Below are 20,229 nucleotides of genomic sequence, written 5' to 3' on the forward strand. Positions count from 1 at the left end.
GGTTAGACGGGCATTGTAAGACCCCGTTCCATTGGTTGATAGCCTACTCAGTGTTCTACAGTCTTTCAATACCTTTTCTAATTCTGAAAAAAAGTGTGTAACATAGCTATGATGAAAATACCACATCGTACATCTTAGATATGTTGAAATGTATAAATATACAATATATACTCTCCAAAGAAAGAAAAATAAGAAGCAAGTAGCATGGCGTTGGTGCAAAAACAACCAATCAGTGGCCAGCTAACTTCTCGTTGGTAAAGTATTATGGGATATGGACTTCGCGCCATGTTGGGTCCCCTGGTCGTCCAATTCTGTTCCCGGCTTTTCTCGGTAAATCTGAAAATTTGATTAAAAGTACAACAGATTCACAGTATCTGAAGTAATCACCACATTCTAGAAGAGACAGGGAGCAGCCATGGCCGGGATGGAGGCCGTACGATCCTTCAATAACGAGGTAAGGCGCGGGGAAGTGCGGGAGGTCGGGCCGGGTGAATAAAGAACATGGAGGCGTTTTCCTCATGTGGCCCCTACTGGCGTGGCGTCCGATTTATGGAAATTTTTCAATGCGTCGTTTTCGATTCATCGAAGTGGCCGAAATGCATGTAAATTATGAACATACGAAATTGACTGTGATGCACAAAATATGTCCGAAAGTTCTGGAGTTTATAAGATCGCAGAAAAAATGGCAAGGAAACGGACCGCTTGGGTAAAGCACGTGCATATAATGTATAGTCGGGGAAAATACATTTATCATGGCTTTTGTGTATGACGACAAAAAATGCCATTGATTCGCAAAGTTGATTTTATTGCTACGAAGACATTTTCAAAATCAGCTGATTTTATTCAGTGTAAAGGAGGGGGGAAATTATGACGTGATGTAACTTATGATTTGATTGATGATGTGTAGCTTGGTTTACATTTTATCCCTACAAAAGTGACCTTTTTACCTTTATGAGATAATTATTATTTTTCCATGATTGTGTGGATACCTTCATTGACGAAATCAAAATAAATTATTGAAATTCCTTGTATGAGTGGGTGAATGGTTTTTGCTTTATATGTACATAATGTCTGTGTATTGACATTGAATGTTGAAACTGATTTATGTTGAAATTGTATTCTCTGTTGTGTTGATATTTGTTCCATGCTTGATTGAACACATACAAGGTAACATGTACATGAACATGTGCAATCACTCTATGACCCTTGGCTTTAGTATTTGTATGGCAGTATGTATGAAAAATGTTCAAACATATATAGACGGATAAGATTAAGCGCTTTGACTGAAGGTGAAAAGAAGATTGTTTTAGTTCAACTAGAAATTGTAACTTGCTAACGTTTTGCTTTTGATTATGAAGTTGTCATGCTTCACAATTGTGCTGTGTAATTATCAGGTTGTCTACATTGATCTGTGTAGACATGCAGGAATTACTATGATTTAATGAAGGCACGCTTTATGTCCAGGCGAAAAATAGATTGCCAATGGTTTACGGTCTTGTCAAAAGACAGCCTCTTTCATTGCCCCTCTTTCATTGGTATTGCCCATGCAAATTAACGTTTGCTTGACGTTGCTTGGTAATCCTGGATAGCTGGTAGCCTGGGTGCCATCCTATTACTACCGTATCTCCAACACTCACTACCCTAAAAAAATCAGCATAGCGAGTATAGGAGCCCCAGTAGTAATTAGATGGCATGTCTGGAGGGAGGCGGTGCTGTGATGGATAAGACTCTCTAGCCCTTCATTTTAAGTGCGTAATCTTACTCCTATTTCCATGAAAGGGTCCAAAGTTGGTCCTGTAGCTATCACTAGTATCAGGATTGGAAGGTTGGCAGTGGCCCAACTCCAAAGCTTGTCTGTCTCTATTGACAGAAATTGGGAGAAATTCACAATGAATTTCTGCACAATGCCTGGCTGATGTTTCTATTAGCACTTTGGGTGTATAAGTTATACAAAAGACATGCTCAAATATTTATAAGCCCAAGAGTTATGGGTAAGTCTGCCATCTTTCAATTCTTTAGTTGCCTTGTTGTTGTAGAATTTGTTTTGATTCGTGGCCATTTGTGGTTCTGTGAACATCAGGACTCAAGAAGTCATGGATGGATGTTTATGATATTTTTATGTAGGACTCTGAGTAAGTGTAGGGAAAGTGAAGGAGATACGAGTTTGCATCTGATAAAGGGGCCCCCAAGTGACTTTCTGTGGTATTGCAGCAAAACTTCATGTTTTTGTATCTTGAGTTCTGGACAAGCTGTTGTCATTTTCTTAATTTTTATGGTAGGAGAAAAGGATAATATACACAATAGGAGAAGGGGTCCAAATGGGTCATTTTACAAGTTGGAATACAAAAAATTATGCAGTAGTGTTGCTGAAGGATTGCTGTTCAAATTTGATGATGCACAATGAATTATGCAACAGTCTTGTGAATGTTCTAGTGCTTGGTGGGAAGCACTGAGCTAGTGGAGACTACAATAATGAGTTAGTTGTCTTGCAGCAGTTGCAGGTGCTTCAGTTCATGTTCCAGAAGCTTGAAATTGTTGCAATAGGCGTAATTGATGATATCAAACTTTTTCATCTTCTATGATGATCTTATTCCGTTCAATGTGTTTAGGGATATTTACAAACATTGACAACAATGGTTTTCAGACAACACGTTTTGCATGTGTCAAATAAGATTGCTTACATGTGTTGCTGGCTTGCAATCATTATGTAATGCCTCTCCCCCTTGTTGGGTTGACGTCAATGGATATTGGCTGAGGTTTCCAGATAAAAGGCTAGTCTTGATGGTGACATCTCTTACAAGTTACATTATATCACAACACTTAGGAACATCCCTCTATAGCACAGATATTTGCTACAAGTGCCACAAATTTGTTTGAGAGCAGATTTCTCAAACTGATGATGTGACTGCCTATGTTTGTATGACCTTGGTATAATCTTGGTATGTAGGATTGTTTTAGCTCTTTTATGAGACCCTTTACAACTAGTCTTATAAGTTTAGTATCTCTGTCACAGACATCCCTTCTGATGGAAAATTTACATTTGGCAGCTGTCCAAGTCTAAAGATGATGTCATGGTTTCAAATTCAAGGGTATTGGATGTTATATCTAGTAGATTTCCATATCCACAATAGGGAGCAGTCACTTTTTTTGCATCGTAGCATTTTGCAATGTTTTTTGCACAACGTTGGGCCTGTCTTTTAGAATAGACAATGATCTGGTGTATGTATTATAGTAATTAAAAGGGTGAAAATGTTGATATTTGCATTCACCTTTCAAGGTCAATTTCGTGCCACAGAAAATACTGCTATCTTAGGGCGGAATTTGAGTATCCAAACTCCTACAATCCAGGCTAGTCATATGCCCAGTTGTGTCTATGCTGCTTGTGTCTGTTATGAAAATTCATAAACTAAAACGACAATATTGTAACTGTGTAAGCAAGGGCATTCTCTTTCCACCAATGATAATGGCCTTTATGTCCTCATCCTGTGGGGTAGTCCAGAATCATAGGTAGGGCTCAAAATGCCACCTGCATACTGTATGCAGGTTTATAGTGCAGGTACTTTTTATGCATTCCTGAAACTATGCAGCACCTGTTTCAGTACTGGTGCATATGATGTTTTGTTGTGATGATCATTCCCATCTCTTAAATGCTTAAATCCCTTCAGTCAAATTACTTAGTGTAATGCTTCAAATGAAAGTCTTGTTCTCATTGAAATGAGTGAAATGCTTTCGGCTTGATCTGAGCCAAATTACACCATCATCCTTGCTTTTTTCACTTCCCACAACACTTATTGCAAATGATGCACCACAACATTAGGCCCTCTTTAGACTGACGATTGAATAGTTGTGCGACTGTTATCGTCAAAATGTCTCCGTCTAAAGAGGATCAAAATAGTTGTTCGACGGTAATCCCCGATTCGTCCTCACAACCACCTTGGACCTGGTTGTGCGACCCTTCAGTTGGGGGCTGTGGTTGTTTTTTCCTCATCTAAAGAAGAACCCTCTCTGACAAACGGAAATTGGTGATATGCTCATAAGCCTGCAGCATGCTGTTCCCTACCCAGGAAGCAAAATTTTTATCGTTTTCTTTGTAAACATGTATGAGGTCAGCAATGGAAACATATTTTTCTCAACCGAAACTGCTTATTCCGGCCCAACACCCTGCCATCAATGGTTACTTCTCCGGTCTGCCCCTGTTCCTCGATTCCTGTGACATGCCGGGTGGCGGACATGAACATCGGGTTCAATCCCAGGAATTGCCCGCCTCTGGACAGGCCTCGATCTCTTTCTTTGTTGACCATGTACTCAGTGTCTCATCTGCAGGTCAACAGTTGTTGCAAACAGTAAAAACTTCTTTTGCATGATGGACAGAAGCGGTTCTCCCGCCATTTTGAATCTGCGCACAAGAGGTCACTATGGGTCACACGTGCACCACAATGGAATCCTGTACCACGGGTGTCAGTGATATTTCCTAATCGTGTGTCTAAAGAGAACTGGCACGACGATAGTGGCATGACCGTATACTGCCGTCAGTCTAAAGTGGGCCTTAGTATTGGTTGATGGCTTGGAAGAAATTTAGCCATAGGTGGGACTCCTCTCCCAGAAAATCAGCTGACGGCTGAGAAAACCTGAACATTAAAATAAACTGCAAAACGTGGCAGCACTACGGTGGGTTACCGACTTCCGAGTTACCAATTCAGGGATTTCAGGTACTTTCCGTGGTAACTTCGAGGACGAACCATGCTAGAAATTTTTTAATTTGTGCATCTCCATGTTAACCTTGTAAATCTCCTCAGTCACAATCTCAGGGTTGACAAAAGTCGGGAAAATAATTCTGCAGTCTCCCTGAGTGTCCGAAGTCGGCGTCTGATGTTTAAACCAGATAGCGATTTTTCAGATTTATGAAAAAACATGAAGAGGCCAAGGTTTTACATGAGGCTTTTTAATGCCGTTCAGTAATATTATTTTGATTTTTGAACTTCGATCTTTTCTGTGGACCGTGGCTGGGATTTTTGTCACAGGTTGTGTAATCTTAATTACACATTAGAACACTTTTTCCTGGCCAACAGGCCAAGATATACATTTAATGTCCTTGTTCCTCCTATACATACTAAGATTAGATAAAAGGTTATTTGATTTCATGGATTGAATTGTTACGCTTCTCCTGTTGCCATTTCAATAAAGTAAATTCGCTTTTCATTTGAATTTTTTTCACACACACGTATACTTTCTTGTTTCAAACTCGTAGAAAATTAAAGACGATAGAGTGAGAGAATGTTGCAAAGCTAGAGATTAGGTTGAGAAGGTTGTAGTATGGAGGCTTATGTATTTGCAGATAATATTTTCAGATTGCAGAACAAAATTTTGACATTCTGCAATATTGCAGAATACTGGAAAAGGTATTTCTACCACTGATCTGTTTTTGGTGAAAAATTTCTGACCTTCCATGCCAGGTATTCCTCCGTGTTTAATGCGCCCTTTTACCCCAGTTTGACCTCAACATCTGTAGTTCTGTAGGCAAAGGTTGGATGAAATTACAGTATATGTTCAAGGATTTCTTTATAATTGGCTGAATAATATGCAAATGTTTTCTCTTTCTGACAACATCAGTCTTTTTTGCGGAAAAAATCTTTTCAATGGGTTTTGTCTTATGCGAAAATGACCAATTTTTGACATGGAAATGACGTTTTTCCCTCTGATTTACCAAATTTAGAGTGGTTGAAAACTCAGTTGGTCTACTCTTGTACATGTAGCTGAAGGAATATCTTTTCACCGCGTACACAGTTACTTTGCTTCAGAATAATTACCTCGAAGAGACGATACTAGACTTGAGGGTGTGCAGCCCTCCATTTGAAAACCGAAATAAACTAGGGATTGCCCCCATAAGTTGTTATTCTTTTGCGATCATAAATGGAGACAAATTTTGAAAAGATAGGGAAGTGTGCAAAAAAAATGAGCTGATCTAATCATCTATTTTTCAAATTTAAAAATTGCCATTTTGCATTTTTCACTGAGATGAGTGGAAAGGTAATGCTTCTTGATAGCTGAAAGTGCAGTAAAATCTATCATCAGTTTGTTTATTTGGCATAACTGGTATACTACCTAGTAGGCATAACACACCACAGTAGGTCCAAGCTGCATAAGTCAGGATTGTGAGGTTTGATCCATTCACATCGTGAAGGACGCCTACTCCTTTTGATAATCGTGGTGGGATCTTTAACATGCGTTAGATGTGGCTTTCTTTTAACACTGAACCTCCGCTCCATGTCCTATTTAACATGATGTCCTTAACCAAACTAGGTACTGACTTTCACCCGAGTCGTGTCAGGAAATAGGTGTATGACTATAGACATGCCTTTCCCTTGGGCACAATGCTGGGGAATGGAACCCAAAACCTTTACATTCTAAGTTATCATCCCCAACCACCTTACCACCAGCTGTCAAGGCACTCATTGATTTTCTTATTTAGCAGATAATGCTAACCTGTTAAAGATTAACCTGGAAAATGATATTAAGGAGAGTTTCCATTTTCATTGATTTGGGTTACCTCCATGAAAAAAGGAGGTTTTGTTTTTGGTCCGTTTGTCTGTGTGCTTGCATGCGTGTGTGCATGCGTGTCTGGCGCAATATCTTGAGAACTTGGATTGTGATGATATTTGGAATTTGGGTAGTTGTTGTGGACCTGATGGTCAATGTCTATTTTGGGCCTCGTGGTGGCCGACCTCGGTACTGCAGCAGAACTTCTGGTTTTCGTATCGTTGGTCCTGGGCATGCTGTGGTCTTGTTGTTATTATGCCCTTTCATGATCATGAACTGCTCAGTCCAACTATACATTTTTTTGACAACACTTTCATAGGAAATGGTAATGACACTAGTGTCATGTTGAAGTGTTAGCCCCTGCTTTTTTCCCTGTTGGGTCAGTTTGTCCTCACTCTTAGTGAGTCAAGCTTGTCTTGAGAATGATGTTTCTGACTTAGGGAAGAGACATGCTGTTCCAATCCTATTTACGTAACCCATAACCTTGAAGTGCACTTATAAAGTGACGACATTTGAGTGAAATAAATAAATGATGGCCACTTATAGTTAACAACAAGATGATAGGCTCCTTTTGTTCGTTCTGTCAGAAATCTTTCTTGCTATTGTTGCCTGTGAAGCCCGAATGTCTGTTAAGGAAGCACTGACTGTAAAGACAATATCGCTTAGGAGTTCCAAGTTCAATATTGTAAAGCTGAACAAAAGTTGTACATATTTGCATAAGGAACTAAGTATAAGAATGTTGGTCTTTTGTATATGAAAGTCTTTCTAATGTATGTAACATAGAGTTATGCAACCTTCAGTTTGGCATGTTATGTTACATCTTTTATGACAAATGTCTGTGTGCCTCTGTAATCCTACATGTATATAGACTGAGTTAGACTTTTTATTCACTGATTTTTGTCTTTTGTTACTGCAGCTGTCCTCTATTTATGAGTGCAAGCCACCTATCTCACGGGCTAAGATGACAGCTGTGACCAAGACAGCTATCAAAGCTATCAAGGTATGGACATGAAAACCCTTCAAAGGATTGTTTGTCATATATATGATATAATGATATTTCATATCATACAAATGTTATCAATGATATGACAGCTGTACTGTGTTATCAGTGTCTGATTATTTAACTCTTTAATGACTAGCATCTTTTCACACTAGTAGTGAAAACTGTAGTGTCTCTGGCAAGGTTTTGTCAACTTTGTAACAAACTCATTTTTAATGTCATTATTTTTCACCCCCAGTTTTACAAGCATGTGGTGCAAAGTGTAGAGAAGTTCATTCAGAAGGTAAGTTCTCTTCACTCATCCAAGTCAACATGATGCTTTTGTTTTTGCTGAACAAATCCACTGAAAAGTTTAGATTTAGAATTGTAACAAGATCTTTGTACAATGTGATTTATATTTCATGTTGACCTTTTGCCCTCTGCAGTGTCGTCCAGAGTATAAAGTACCTGGTCTGTATGTTATTGACTCCATTGTGCGCCAGTCACGCCACCAGTTTGGAGCCGACAAGGACGTCTTTGCACCTCGCTTCGCGAAGAACGTCACCTTGACGTTTCAGCACCTATTCAAATGTCCCCCAGAGGATAGAGTAAGTGCCTTCTGTTTCCAACTTAGTGTTGTGTCAGACAAAGTTTTAGGTAGGTTAATGTAGTCTCTACCAGACTAACCCCGTGGGCTATAGAGAGAACATTTGCCGGGGGACTTTGGCCATGGAGGATAACTATTGGACCCTCTCTCCGTAGCCAGCTCCCTTCATACAATTGACTCTATTTGGCCAATTTCTACTATTTTCCCAGTGACCCGCGGAGACTGGTAGAGGCTAAGGTTAATGTACCTCAAACCTATAGATTTCTAGAAGGAAACATGTATTCTATACAAATGTGTGGGTAAGAACTGTCAATGATTTCCAATTAGAGGATTTCATTTGTGAATCATGCTGGATTAATTTTGTATGGGTCTAACTGAGTTGTTCAACTCGTGTTGAATAGCAGTGTTGCTGAATTAGTGTTGTGTTTTCACTTGTACAATTTATAGGCACTAGGCACTGAGACATGATGTTTGTGTCATGAAAAGTTGTTGTTAACTGTAGGCTCGGGTAGTGCGTGTGCTGAATCTGTGGCAGAAGAACCATGTGTTCAAGGTGGAAGTGATCCAGCCCCTGTTGGACATGGCTGATCCAGAAAGGGCCAAGCAGATGCAGCCAGGTAAGCCTATAGTCTCCAGTTCCCTGGTTTGATAAATCATATGAATGTATACAGTATATCAAAGTCCCATCTTGCAGCAAAGACAGAAATGTGTTTCTTTTCTTTTAGCCCTGTTCTTTGAATAAATATAAATTAACAAAAGCACTCTAGTTCAGGATCAAGTAGATACGGTATAAACGAAAAGATAACCCCTGTTTTCCTGAACTACAGTGTAGCCTGTATGTAGTACATAGAGATGATATGTCTCTTCTCATTTGATATTTAGCAGAACCAGAACAGGGGAAGCACACCCAAGGTGAGCACAGCTGGAGTGGAGCATATGTAGCAGCTTTGTGTGTGCTTTGTTTGCTGCTGTTTCAATATGCATTAAAAGTGTTACATAGAAGGCACAACTTGTCCAGCACCCAGTCTGCAAAGTGGTTTGAAAAGTTCTCATCTTGTCAAAAGACATGCTTCTACACGACAAAGCTTGTGTGAGGCAACTTGTTATGTACATTTTTCAATGTTGCAATCATGATGAATCATGAGTACAAATGTGTTAAGTATCAAAGAAGACAGCAGATTTTACTTGAAGGTAATTGATTTCGTCATCTTCCCGACAGCCACAACACCACAGCCCTCCTCTTCCTCGACATCCATGGCACCAATAGGAGAAAGTGCTGCTGTTCCAGAGACTACTGACCCTCTGAAGGCGGTACAGCAACTGTTGCTGGGTGGGGCCCCTCCCGTACAGGTATGGAATATTCCATGTAGATCAGGAACTTTTTTAAAATTCATTCTGACATAGTAGATTTGAAATTGGAATTTGGAATGAAAATTTAGCAAGTTTTCCATATTAGAAAGCAGTTTATGTGTTGAATTGCTGAGATTTTTCTAGGCAGCATTACGTTAGAATACATGGAAGGTAGTCTGGGAAAGGTGCTAAAACATAGCAAGGAGAAGTTCCTTACTACCTTATAACATTTTAGCCCTATGAAATTATGTTATAACATTATAGTCCCATTAGATTAATGTTATACACTATCTTTAAACCAACTGGTAGTTCTAAACAGTTGCCTAGATCTCTCATTTGTGTTCGTTTGACAGGGTAGTCATTAATCTTAAACGGTAGAGTGGGAGTTGATGACTATGATAAGTACCAATGTGGATTTTACTCGAAGGGAATTGATTTCGGACAATGCTAAATTTTGGACAATGCTAATTTTTTTAAAGAATAATTTGTTGAACATTAGGGGTGTCTTATAATATCCTTATAACTGGTGGTAGTATAGAATAGTGACCTGGACCTATCAGTGTTTTGGAAATGCAATCAACTCTAAAGAGAGACAAAAAATAAAAAGTTTTTCGTACGCTAACTGAAGCGAAGGTCAGAAATTTCATCTTGATAATTTATGTTGGCACTTAAAGCACACGCTTGAAGAATACTTTCCCCTGAATTCCGTGGTTTTATTTTGCTTTTTGTTTTTTTCCTCCATCAGCAGGCTGTTCCCTCTACAGAACAGCTGCAGCAGCTGCTTCAACTGCAGCAGAGTCTGCAGAAAACCCTGCAGCAGGTCATGTGAACTTCCTTTGTTTTCTTCTACCTCCGTCCAACTTTTGTCATGTTTAAGGAATAGGAAACTGAAGCCATACTGTCCACTCTTTAAAGACAAGACAGGATGAAATACTTCCACCATCTTGCTTCACCTGAGCTGAAAATGACTGCTTTACCTTTAACCAGCCACTTCAAGAAATTTTGTGTCGCTTTTTTCAATCTTCCTGTGTTTCTTTGCTCATTCTTCTGTCCAGTTTTATTTGGAAAAAAAAGTATATAAGAACTGATACACCATCCTCAAAACTGAATACAGTCCTAAGTGTTTACTTCCCACAGCCTTACCACAATTCTAAGTGGTTAGACCCAAGGGAATAAAAGGCCCAAAGGATTTACCTGAAGGACTTAGAGGGCTAGTTGTGTTATAACAATTATACTAGACATAATTTCATTACTCTTAAAGAGCAGGTAACAATGTTACCTACTAGTATCAAATGTGATGAATGCCATAGCCGTAAGATCACTGCCGATATATTATGTAGAAATGATAATAATTTTTCCTCTTTTTATGTGCTATGAATATTTGATTGGTTAATACTTCAAACGTTTCTGAGCCCATATTATATCCATGCCATGAAATCTGTTAATTTCATAGTTAATGAAATCCCAAACTGGTGATGAACAGTGCTCTTAATGTATTCTCTCCAAATAAGTTTTCTGAATTCTAAAGATCCATAGAAAAATGTTGAACATACCGTCTGAACAATCTGGCAAACATGGTTACTTCAGAATCTACTGTCTTTACTTCAAGAAGTCTGATGTACTATTACCTAACTGACTGTTGTTCCCACTGCAGGCACACACCACTGGCATGATGGCTCCTGGTGGAGCCCCAAGTACAGCCACCCCACCCAAGCCTAAGGGCTTTAACAAGGTACAACAGTACTACCTAGCTCATAGATATGTTCCAAGTATTGTTGTCTAGTGCATGTGATTGAAACTTTGTTGCTGTTCCTTCTGCACATCTACCAAGGTCTGAGTCACTTCCTTGTATGAGCTCAGTACTTCCAACTGTGTGCCAAAGAAATGTCCTGGAGATGCTTTGCCACCACCGTGTTACCCATTGCTGTGGTGTCACAAATCTTCACACAAACAATCAAACACTGTTATGTTGATTGTAAACCTCTATCAGTCCTATCATGGTCCCTACAAGTTCAGTGTTTGCTGTTTTGAATGAATGTTGATGTCTTAATGGTGTTGATTTCTTATAGCAGAAGATAACCACCAAACTCTGTTTCCAGGCTCTTCTAGATGATTTTGATTATGGAGATGAGGATGAGGAGGACAGCAGGGATACAGGGAAGTACCCGACTCCTCAGGAGCCTCCTCAGCCCACCCCTCCCCAGCACCAGCACAGGTCAGACATCACTTGAATTTACGTGGTTATTTGTCAAGTTTAGTGCATAAGGTTCTCTGATTCTGATTTCCGACATACAGAAGGTTGTGTTGTCATGTATCCTCATTGCTGCCGTTTTTTTCCATGTGGGACTAGAAGAGCTGCAAAGGACCATGGGTAAGGGTGCAAAATCTGCCATCTCTGATTGCCTTGTTTTGGATATCCTGAAGTCCTGTCTAAGTTATGCACTGAGTATTTGATTATGCTTATTACATGTTATGTCCCCTCTCTCTACAGTGTTCAGAGTATCCTGGCCAGCCTGCCTAATGCAGACCTCCTCCAGCAGCTACAGAAACAGTTAGCCCAGGCACAGACGTCTCAGGCCTCCAACATGCCCTCCGCTAACCCGGCTCCCTTCCCAGACTTCCTCAAGCAACAGGTCCTCCAGCAGCAGCAGGACGAGTTTGACAAGGAAATACAGCAGGTTGGGATAGTTGAATTTCAGTTTCTTATATTTGTGTTGTTCAGACCTCGCCATACCTAATTTACTAAAAACATTGTTAAAGAAAATCAGCCCTTAACTTTTTATTGAACTGATAGCTGTGCTTTTAAGAAATAACACCTTTGGGTTTGAAACATAAGTTCATTCTGCACATCTACCAAGGTCTGAGTCACTTCCTTGTATGAGCTCAGTACTTCCAACTGTGTGCCAGAAAAATGTCCTGGAGATGCTTTGCCACCACCGTGTTACCCATTGCTGTGGTGTCACAAATCTTCACACAATCACATAGTATTCACTGGTACAGGATCAATCTGAGAAAAAGGTCCTTCAGTGTATGAATGTGGCTTTTAAAAGAGAAATCCTTGGCACAAACATTAAAGTGCCTTGAAGTATACATTTTCAACTGGATCTACCTTTTCACATAAACTATGATGTGTGCATTTTCTGAAAGATATATCTTAAGTACATCAGCAGGTTTTCCTATTTGGTTAGAAGAATAGAAATTTCTGTATTACTCATCACCACAGTTTTCTTACCAATCACAGCCTCCCAAGGAGCCTCCTTCCCAGGGTGCACCACACCAGATGCAGCCGCCACAGAACCAGGGCCCCCCTCCACAGATGCCCATGGGCATGCCCCCTGGCATGGGGTTCCCCCCTAACATCCCTCCGCCTGGCCAGTTCTCACAGGGGGCGTTCCCACCGGGTATGCCTCCGAGGTTCCCTCCACCAGGGCTGCCTCCTCCTCAGGTAGGAATGGAATCTTCCATTTGGTATTGGAAACATAGTTTTTTCACAAATGTTATGGATAAGTGAGCGCAGATTGCAAGACTGCAAGACAAAGAATTATTATGTTGTTTAACCTTTTATTCAATGAACAGAACATGTTAGCTCTTGGGCTGCCAAATTTACTTTAAATAAAACCCACTATTGTTATTTGTTACATTTTTCTTGTAATAATTTAAGCAATTATTGTTTTGCATAGCTTCTTAATTTATTCTGAAACTCATGAATAGTTGACGAAATACATAAAAAGCTCAAAAAGTTATAACTTTAATTTCATTATAGTTTAGTCTTATGTTACATATTTTGTTGCTTCATTATTTACTTTTTGTTCATCACTTGCTGCTTCTTCCTCAACATAGCAATCCTTCCTACAGGGGAACCAGGCCCAGAGGCCACCCCCATTTAATGATGTCCCACCGCCAGCACAGCAGATACAGCATGGTCGTGAGGAACAGCAGCAGATATTTGAGGAGCCGTCTTGGGACCGAGAGAGAGAGAGACCACCTTCCTCTCCCCCCAAGGACAGGGAAAAGGAGAGTAGAGATCAGGAAAGGTAGGAGGTGCACACAAATACCTATGTCTATTTTTGGAGCATGCTGTTTGGTACATTTTTTTCATTTTCAGTGAGTGTCCAAAAAATACTTGGCATGGTACTAATAATCTGCTCTAGAGACCTTGAAAGTTGCTTTATTTACAACATGTGATTTCTAAACCTCTCTCACCTCACAAGAGTGCTTATTTTGTGTTGTCATAACACAGGTCTTCTAAGGATCGCTCAGCTTCAAGAAGCAGAAATCGTAGATCTCGTTCACGTGACCGCGATAGGGACAGAGACCGCCGCAGGTCACGAAGGTCGAGATCGCGGTCTCGAGACCGCAGGCGGAGGAGGTCTCGCTCTCGGAGTGCGGACCGTCGCAGGAAGGAAAGAGAAGAAGACCGGGAGAGGGAACGTGATCGTGAGAGGGAAAGGGAAAGAGAGAAGAAGGGATTGCCTCCTGTGAAGAAAAAGTCCCTTTGCAGTGAGTACAGAGAGAGAGAGAACTTTGTGATCTTAAGTGTTTTAATGGTAGTCTTGTTTAAGCCAATGGCATTTTCTTTTGGATGATTGAGCATTCATATCCCTACAATAGTTCAATCAAATTACCACTTGAATATGATATAACATGCTTTAAGTATACTGTAGATGTAACCTCTTTTATAATCTAGCTGCAAGGTAGAGTTGTTGTGTTTAACTTTTGTATGTGTTGTGTATCATTGCTTCATCTAGATCCAAATGATAGTTTCCTTCATGTTCAACATAAAGTAAGATTTCTCCCTTCTTCAGTCTGCAGCACGACCTTGTGGGTTGGCCACCTGGACAAGAAGACAACAGATGTCGAGTTGCGCAACATTTTTGAAGCAGTTGGGCCTGTTCAATCTATTGATGTAAGTAATGGCAAAAACTAGTACACGAGAAGTATCGCTCCTATGTATTGTGTGGATGTGCTCCCTCATACAAACTACAGATGTGGTAACATGTTCTTGCTTTCTGATTGGTGAATTGGGAACATGTGGGTCATAGCACAAGTGAAATTTTTATACCAGTGTTCACCTATATTCGATGTGACTTAATGCACACGTGCAGAGTGTAGGCAGTGTAAGTGAAAAGTGAATTTACCAATGTTGCTTTATTTTCTGTCCAGTTGATTCCACCTCGGGGATGTGCGTATGTCTGCTATGAGACCAGGCTTGATGCACACAACGCTCTCAACAGACTCAAGAACCTGCGGGTGGGCAACAGGCAGCAGCCAGTGCAGGTAGAGCCACCGGTCCAGTTTTCACAGGAAAACGTTTTTTTCTAAATCAAGGTGTTAATGACATCTATTCGCGGCAATGTTTATTCCAGACTGATGATGCTAGCCGCAGCAAACAGTTGAACTTAAAACTAATAAAAGGACATACAAGCAGTGCAGTTGTTAGATAAAAATTGATGCAGAAGAAGGAATGTTACTTTTATTTTGGCTGAAAGAAAATCCCTCTGTTTTCCTGATCCAGATGGCATGGGCTCCGGGGAAAGGTGTGAAAGGAAAGGAGCATAAGCAGTACTGGGACGACCACGCTGGGACGACGTACCTGCCATGGGAGAAACTGGAGGGCAAGGATCTGGAGAGCCTTGCAGAGGGGGGCTACATTGACAATGAAACTCTGCCCCCTGACCAAAAGAAGGGTACTGCATTTCATTTTATCTATGATTACCGTAATTAGCTGCATTATATACTGAATAGTTACTTGCATGCACTTACTGACTGAATTAAAAATTGTACTACTTGTATGTCAAATTCAGGCTAAAAAGGCACCAATGTTAACATCTGGGAATATGATATAACAAATTTTGGAGCTTGTTCCCAGTAGCATTGTATTATGTAAAACCTACTTATTGTTGAGCTTCGTCTGATGAGAACTATTATTTATTTTGCAGACGTGGCTCCCAGTGAGTCCGGCAGCCAGGAAAGCCAGGAGCAGAAGAAGGACCTGGCAGAGATGTCTCAAGACGAGCTGATGGCTTTGGTACCTGACAAACCCTCAGCCGCAAGTCAACCTCCAACAGCCACCTCTGTACCCGCAATACCAACATCCATGCCACAGATGCCTGTCATGCCTAACCCTGCTGTGGTCCCGACCATGGTGCCCGGGATGATGCGACCCATGGGTTTCCCACAGGGCGTACCACCCCCCGGGTTTCCTGCCTTCAACCCTGCTGTCCCACCCCCGGGGATGGCACCTTTTGCTGCTATGCCACCTACGTTTAACCCAAACCAACCTCCCCCCGGCATGCCTCAGATGGTTCCACCCCCATCGGTGCCGCCGAGTAGCTCAGGAGCTCCGACAACGTCCACCATCTCCTCCTCAGGGCCGAACCCTCTCACCCTCACCCCGGCACAGGCAGTTGCAGTCAGCACTGTGACCAGCTTGATAAACCAGCAGCGAGAACAACAGCAGAATTCCGGGTTTGGTTTGATGCGACCCATGCAGAACGTCGCACCGGGCATGGGTGGTGCTGGTCCCACAGCAGGCCGACCCCCACTGCTGAACACACCCACAGGGATGGCGCTGATGCAGCAGAACCAGGCTGTCCGCCCAGGGTTAAACCAGGCACTGGCCGGCGCCATGAACCAAATGAATCAATCTCAACAGAATACTGGGTTCAATGCGGGGCAGGTGACACCAACGAAAGATCGACCAGACAGCAGCCCCTTTCCCGATGAGAAGACATCACCGGGTCCATTCAGTCCGAGACAGCCGGGCGGGCCCATGCAGAACCAGTTCCGCAGCCCAACACCCAACATGCCAGGCCAGATGCAGGGTGGGCTGAACCAGCCACGACCCATGGTCCGTGGTCAGGCACCCAATCAGATGCAAGGGCTGTTTGGCCAGCAGCAGAACCTCCCCGGGATTCGAATGAATATACCGAGCCAAATCCGTACCAGTGGGCCCAGTGGAATGGTTGCCAATGCCAACACCACAATGGCCCAGCAGATGCCCATGTCCTCAGGAGCACCCATGACACCATCAAACATGCCCAACGCTCGCGGCATGGCTCCCGGAGGAATGGGAGGTCCGTGTCCACTGGTAGCTGGACTGGCGGTAGGGGGACAGCCCAGACCTCTCCTTGCAAGTCCACGTATGCAGGGCCCACCAGGGATGATGGCGCAAGCTGGCATCATGGGACCCGGGATCAGGAACATGATGCCAGGACAGAGGATGCCCATCAGGATGGGAATGCGACCAGGTGTCCCAGCACAGTTGATCGCAGGCATGCAAGGGCCTGGTGGTCCCATGGCCTTCAACCAGCAGGGGCCAATGAGATTCCAGGGACAGAACCGGCCACCTGGACCGCAAGGCCCTATGGGAGGATTCCGCGGTCCACGCCCTCTTCTGGGTAACCCCATGGGAGGAATGGGTGGTGAAGGAGGACCAAACTTCAGAGGGCCAGGGGAAGGAAGAGTTTCACGATTCGAGGACAAGGATCCTGTGATAAATAACTTGGGGGCAGGGGACATTGATGAACGTTTCGCAGAAGGACCCCCATCACAGAAGCGCCCCATGGAAGATGGACAAGAACCGTTGGAATCAGAGGGACGGGATTGGAAGAGAGGTCGTGATGAGAGATGGGGACGGGGAGGTTTCCATGATCATGATGACCGGGAAAGGGACAGGGATTTCCGTGACCGCGGTAGAGACATGCGCGATCGAGATCATCGTGAGAATAACTGGCGCCGTGACGACCGTGACCAGATGGAAGAGGGAGAAGCCGGTGGGAGTGGAGAGAGAAGGGGGAGCTTCTTCCGCCGTGCAGATCGCGATCGTGATCATGACCATAGGAGCCGCTTCGAGAGCAGAGACCGCAGTAGCAGAGAGAGACGGGACAGTGGCGGTCGAGACAGACGAGAAAGTGAAAAGCGAGAAAGCACAGGCCGTTCCCGACAGGAATCCCGGAGCAACGATAAGTCACCATCCAAGGAGGTTGGAAAAGGAGAAAATCTTAGGTCAAGGCTATTGAATCTTGCCCATATGCCTCAATCTGCCAAAAACAATGCAGAAGACAAGGCAGAAGAAAAACCCCAGGAAAATGATATCAAACAAGACCACAAAGTCCCTAAGGACTTGCCACCAGTGAAAGATGAAGTTGTGTCAGAGGAGAAGAAAGAAGCCCCAGCTGTGCAAAAGGAGGAACCAGTTGAAAAACCAGCCGTAGTGGCTGCAAAACAACCGGAGCCAGAGCCGGAACAACCCAAGTCCGAACCAGTTGTAAATGAACCGGCAGTAAAGGAACCAGCAGTAAAGGAACCAGCATTTAAGGAACCGGCATTACAGGAACCAGCAGTAAAGGAACCGGTATTAAAGGAACCAGTATTAAAGGAAGTAGTAAAGGCAGAACCACCTGTGGTGTCTGAGGTTCCTCCAGTAATCGCAGAAAAGCCAGCTGTAAAAATGGAGGAAGTCCCTCTCGTAAAGGAAGTGTTAGACACCCCAATACCTGACCCTTCAGAATCCATCTCAGTTCCCAAACCAGAAATTGTACCTGACGCGATCCCAACCAAAGAAGAAGTCCAGGCTGAGTAAACTATGTGCAAAGTTTTTCTCATGAACCAGTGTGCGGAAGCACCTTTTATGTTGAACAATGGGTAGTGATCAATTGAGGACAATGCTGCATGTTTTGTGGAAGGATTTTATTCCTGCTTTCTGAGATCAGGACAACGTACGATGCTGCAATTAAGTCTGTCTGACTCAGAGAAGATTTTATGTGCAGAGAGTTGTTACACGTTTACACGTCTCGTCTTCAGAATATGTGTTGTCCTTAAAGCCATTGTTTCCCGCAAATTTTTTTAAATGAATAAATCTCTATTTTGTGATAGATCCGTTCTTGAGGGTTCATTCTGGGCATTGTCTTGGATACAGTAAACAAAGTTCATAGAGGGAAAAAGTGGTACCTAAGGGAACATGGCATCCACCATCTGCTACTGTTGATAGAGTGAATGAAGGTTTATTTCACTGGTACATCAAGGTGCCAGACCACAAGAATTGTTGAGACATGGGCTACTGTGTTACCTTAAGCTAAGCCTTGATTGCTTTGGGTAACAATAGAGAAGGGTAGGATGTAAAAGCAATCCTGTTGCAAGAGGATTAAGTTCACTTTGATAACTGAAAGCTGCAGTGGTTAGGCATGGGAATTGTAAGAAAGTCTTTGTTAATTTTGGCATTGCTTTTTGACTGTTTAAGTAATGGTAGTTTGTAAATCATGAAAAGTTCTATCCATGTAAATTTCTGTTTTTCAGTTCTCATGCCTGATTGACTGTTAAAGGGGAAAAATAGCATGGCATTTAGAGACTGTAATGGCATGCTATGTACACCTTTATGGTGTTCATATAGCAAAGTTGGTTGTACAAACTGACACATAGACTGACACTGACTAACAGTAAGGGTTGTTACCAAAACTCACTGCAAGTTGAGAATTTTAGTAGCAAATAGCATGTACATTCGCAAAAAATACTAGTACTACGTTTTTTGTTTTAGAATTTTGCCAGAGTGGACTACACAAGGCTACTGGGATAAGCAAAGTTTTCCTGTAGTGAGTTTTGGACTGTTGAAAATTGTAGCCACCATTGCAATGTTAATACTGAATTGTTGAAATCTGTCATTACTGTGAACTAGGTACGGTAAGTGATGTGTTGGGAACCGTCCAAATGGACCTGGAGCTGTGATTGGCTGTCGCCATGGAAATAGGGATGATGGACAGTTGGTGGGGAGCCTCCCTTGTAGGAAGAGCTCTTGAGGAGAAGGAAGGAAAAGTGCACGGTCAGTATGAAGCAGGTATGGTATCTGGGCTACAAACACAGTAATGGAGCTACACAGGAGCAAAATACCGTTTAAATAAATTTGTAGCAAAACTTTGAAAAACTAGCAAAACTTTAACTGTTTAAAAAGTTTTATATCATTAACAAAACATCAAGTGTCTTCGTATCACTTTTTTTAAAACAATATTCTTTTGTTTATTGTTACATTTGAACCCAAGATATGCACTGCAAACCTCCAAGTGGGAGATTTGAGACGCTCCAAGTTCATGAAGTTTAAGTACAGCAGTTCCATTCTGTGTTGTCAGCTCAGCAGGTGGTGCTTGCTAATGCCAGCCACCTGGGCAGGGTTGTCCTAAAGGGCTCTTTGACAAATTTTAATTTACCTTGTTGAAATGATTTGACATACAATGAAGGAGAGCTAGGTTGTAGCATTACATGTATATGCATAAGCTGATGATAAGGTATTGTGAAGGATTTAGATACCTCATTCACTTTCTTCTAGGTAAAGCATAAGATGATGATCACACATGATTTGCTTTTCCCTTGCAATGTTACAAGGGTAATGAGAGCAAAATCCAGTGTTGAAGGTTAACAGTTTAAAAGCAAATGATCAGTCAAGTCTTAATGGTCATACAAACATGTAGTCCTGAATCAAAGTTGAACTGTTATTTCCTACAATCAATTGGACGTAACCAAATTTTCAACTGAAAAAAATCCAGTCTTTGTCACGGAATAAGCAATCAATTGCTTCTGTGACATTTTAACAGCAGTTATCTATGAAAAGGCACTGATTCAATTTTAATAAGGTTCAGATTTATGTCACTTTGGTACTTGCTACCAGCCATGATTTGATTGGTTGAGAGAGAAATCCTTTTCTGACCAATGATGCGCTGCTTGGTGAAACTACCAATGACAACTGCTTGACAACTTCTGACCAATA

The 20,229-nt window shown here is 42.1% G+C and overlaps 1 protein-coding gene across 9 annotated transcripts; it reads left to right on the forward strand.

Annotated features, from left to right (window-relative positions):
- Window positions 1–253: 253 nt before the first annotated feature.
- LOC136432766 (SR-related and CTD-associated factor 4-like) lies at window positions 254–18,349 on the forward strand. 9 transcript variants are annotated; one of them, XM_066424250.1, is made up of 19 exons: window positions 254–454; window positions 7,454–7,537; window positions 7,776–7,820; window positions 7,963–8,124; window positions 8,626–8,740; window positions 9,006–9,035; window positions 9,343–9,473; window positions 10,219–10,293; window positions 11,128–11,205; window positions 11,573–11,688; window positions 11,824–11,844; window positions 11,965–12,151; window positions 12,697–12,918; window positions 13,314–13,507; window positions 13,714–13,973; window positions 14,279–14,379; window positions 14,637–14,750; window positions 14,989–15,160; window positions 15,413–18,349. In XM_066424250.1, the coding sequence occupies exons 1-19, from the start codon at window positions 416–418 to the stop codon at window positions 18,055–18,057; spliced, it is 4,791 nt and encodes a 1,596-aa protein (XP_066280347.1). In that variant the 5' UTR covers window positions 254–415; the 3' UTR covers window positions 18,058–18,349. The 9 variants fall into 9 exon arrangements, with proteins under 9 accessions (XP_066280347.1, XP_066280382.1, XP_066280391.1 ...); XM_066424285.1 differs by having other exon boundaries at window positions 13,329–13,507; XM_066424294.1 differs by having other exon boundaries at window positions 12,715–12,918.
- The last annotated feature ends 1,880 nt before the right edge of the window (window positions 18,350–20,229 follow it).

This window comes from Branchiostoma lanceolatum, chromosome 1, assembly GCF_035083965.1.
Source record: "Branchiostoma lanceolatum isolate klBraLanc5 chromosome 1, klBraLanc5.hap2, whole genome shotgun sequence".
NCBI lineage: Eukaryota > Metazoa > Chordata > Leptocardii > Amphioxiformes > Branchiostomatidae > Branchiostoma > Branchiostoma lanceolatum.

What these genes read in the sequence shown, in the direction of transcription:
- LOC136432766 (XM_066424250.1), top strand. Translation starts at nt 416, where the DNA reads ATGGCCGGGATGGAGGCCGTACGATCCTTCAATAACGAG. An exon ending in CCTCCCCAGCACCAGCACAG is followed by an intron (nt 11,689 to 11,823) that starts GTCAGACATCAC and finishes ATGTGGGACTAG; the next exon opens with AAGAGCTGCAAAGGACCATG. An exon ending in CAGGGCTGCCTCCTCCTCAG is followed by an intron (nt 12,919 to 13,313) that starts GTAGGAATGGAA and finishes TCCTCAACATAG; the next exon opens with CAATCCTTCCTACAGGGGAA.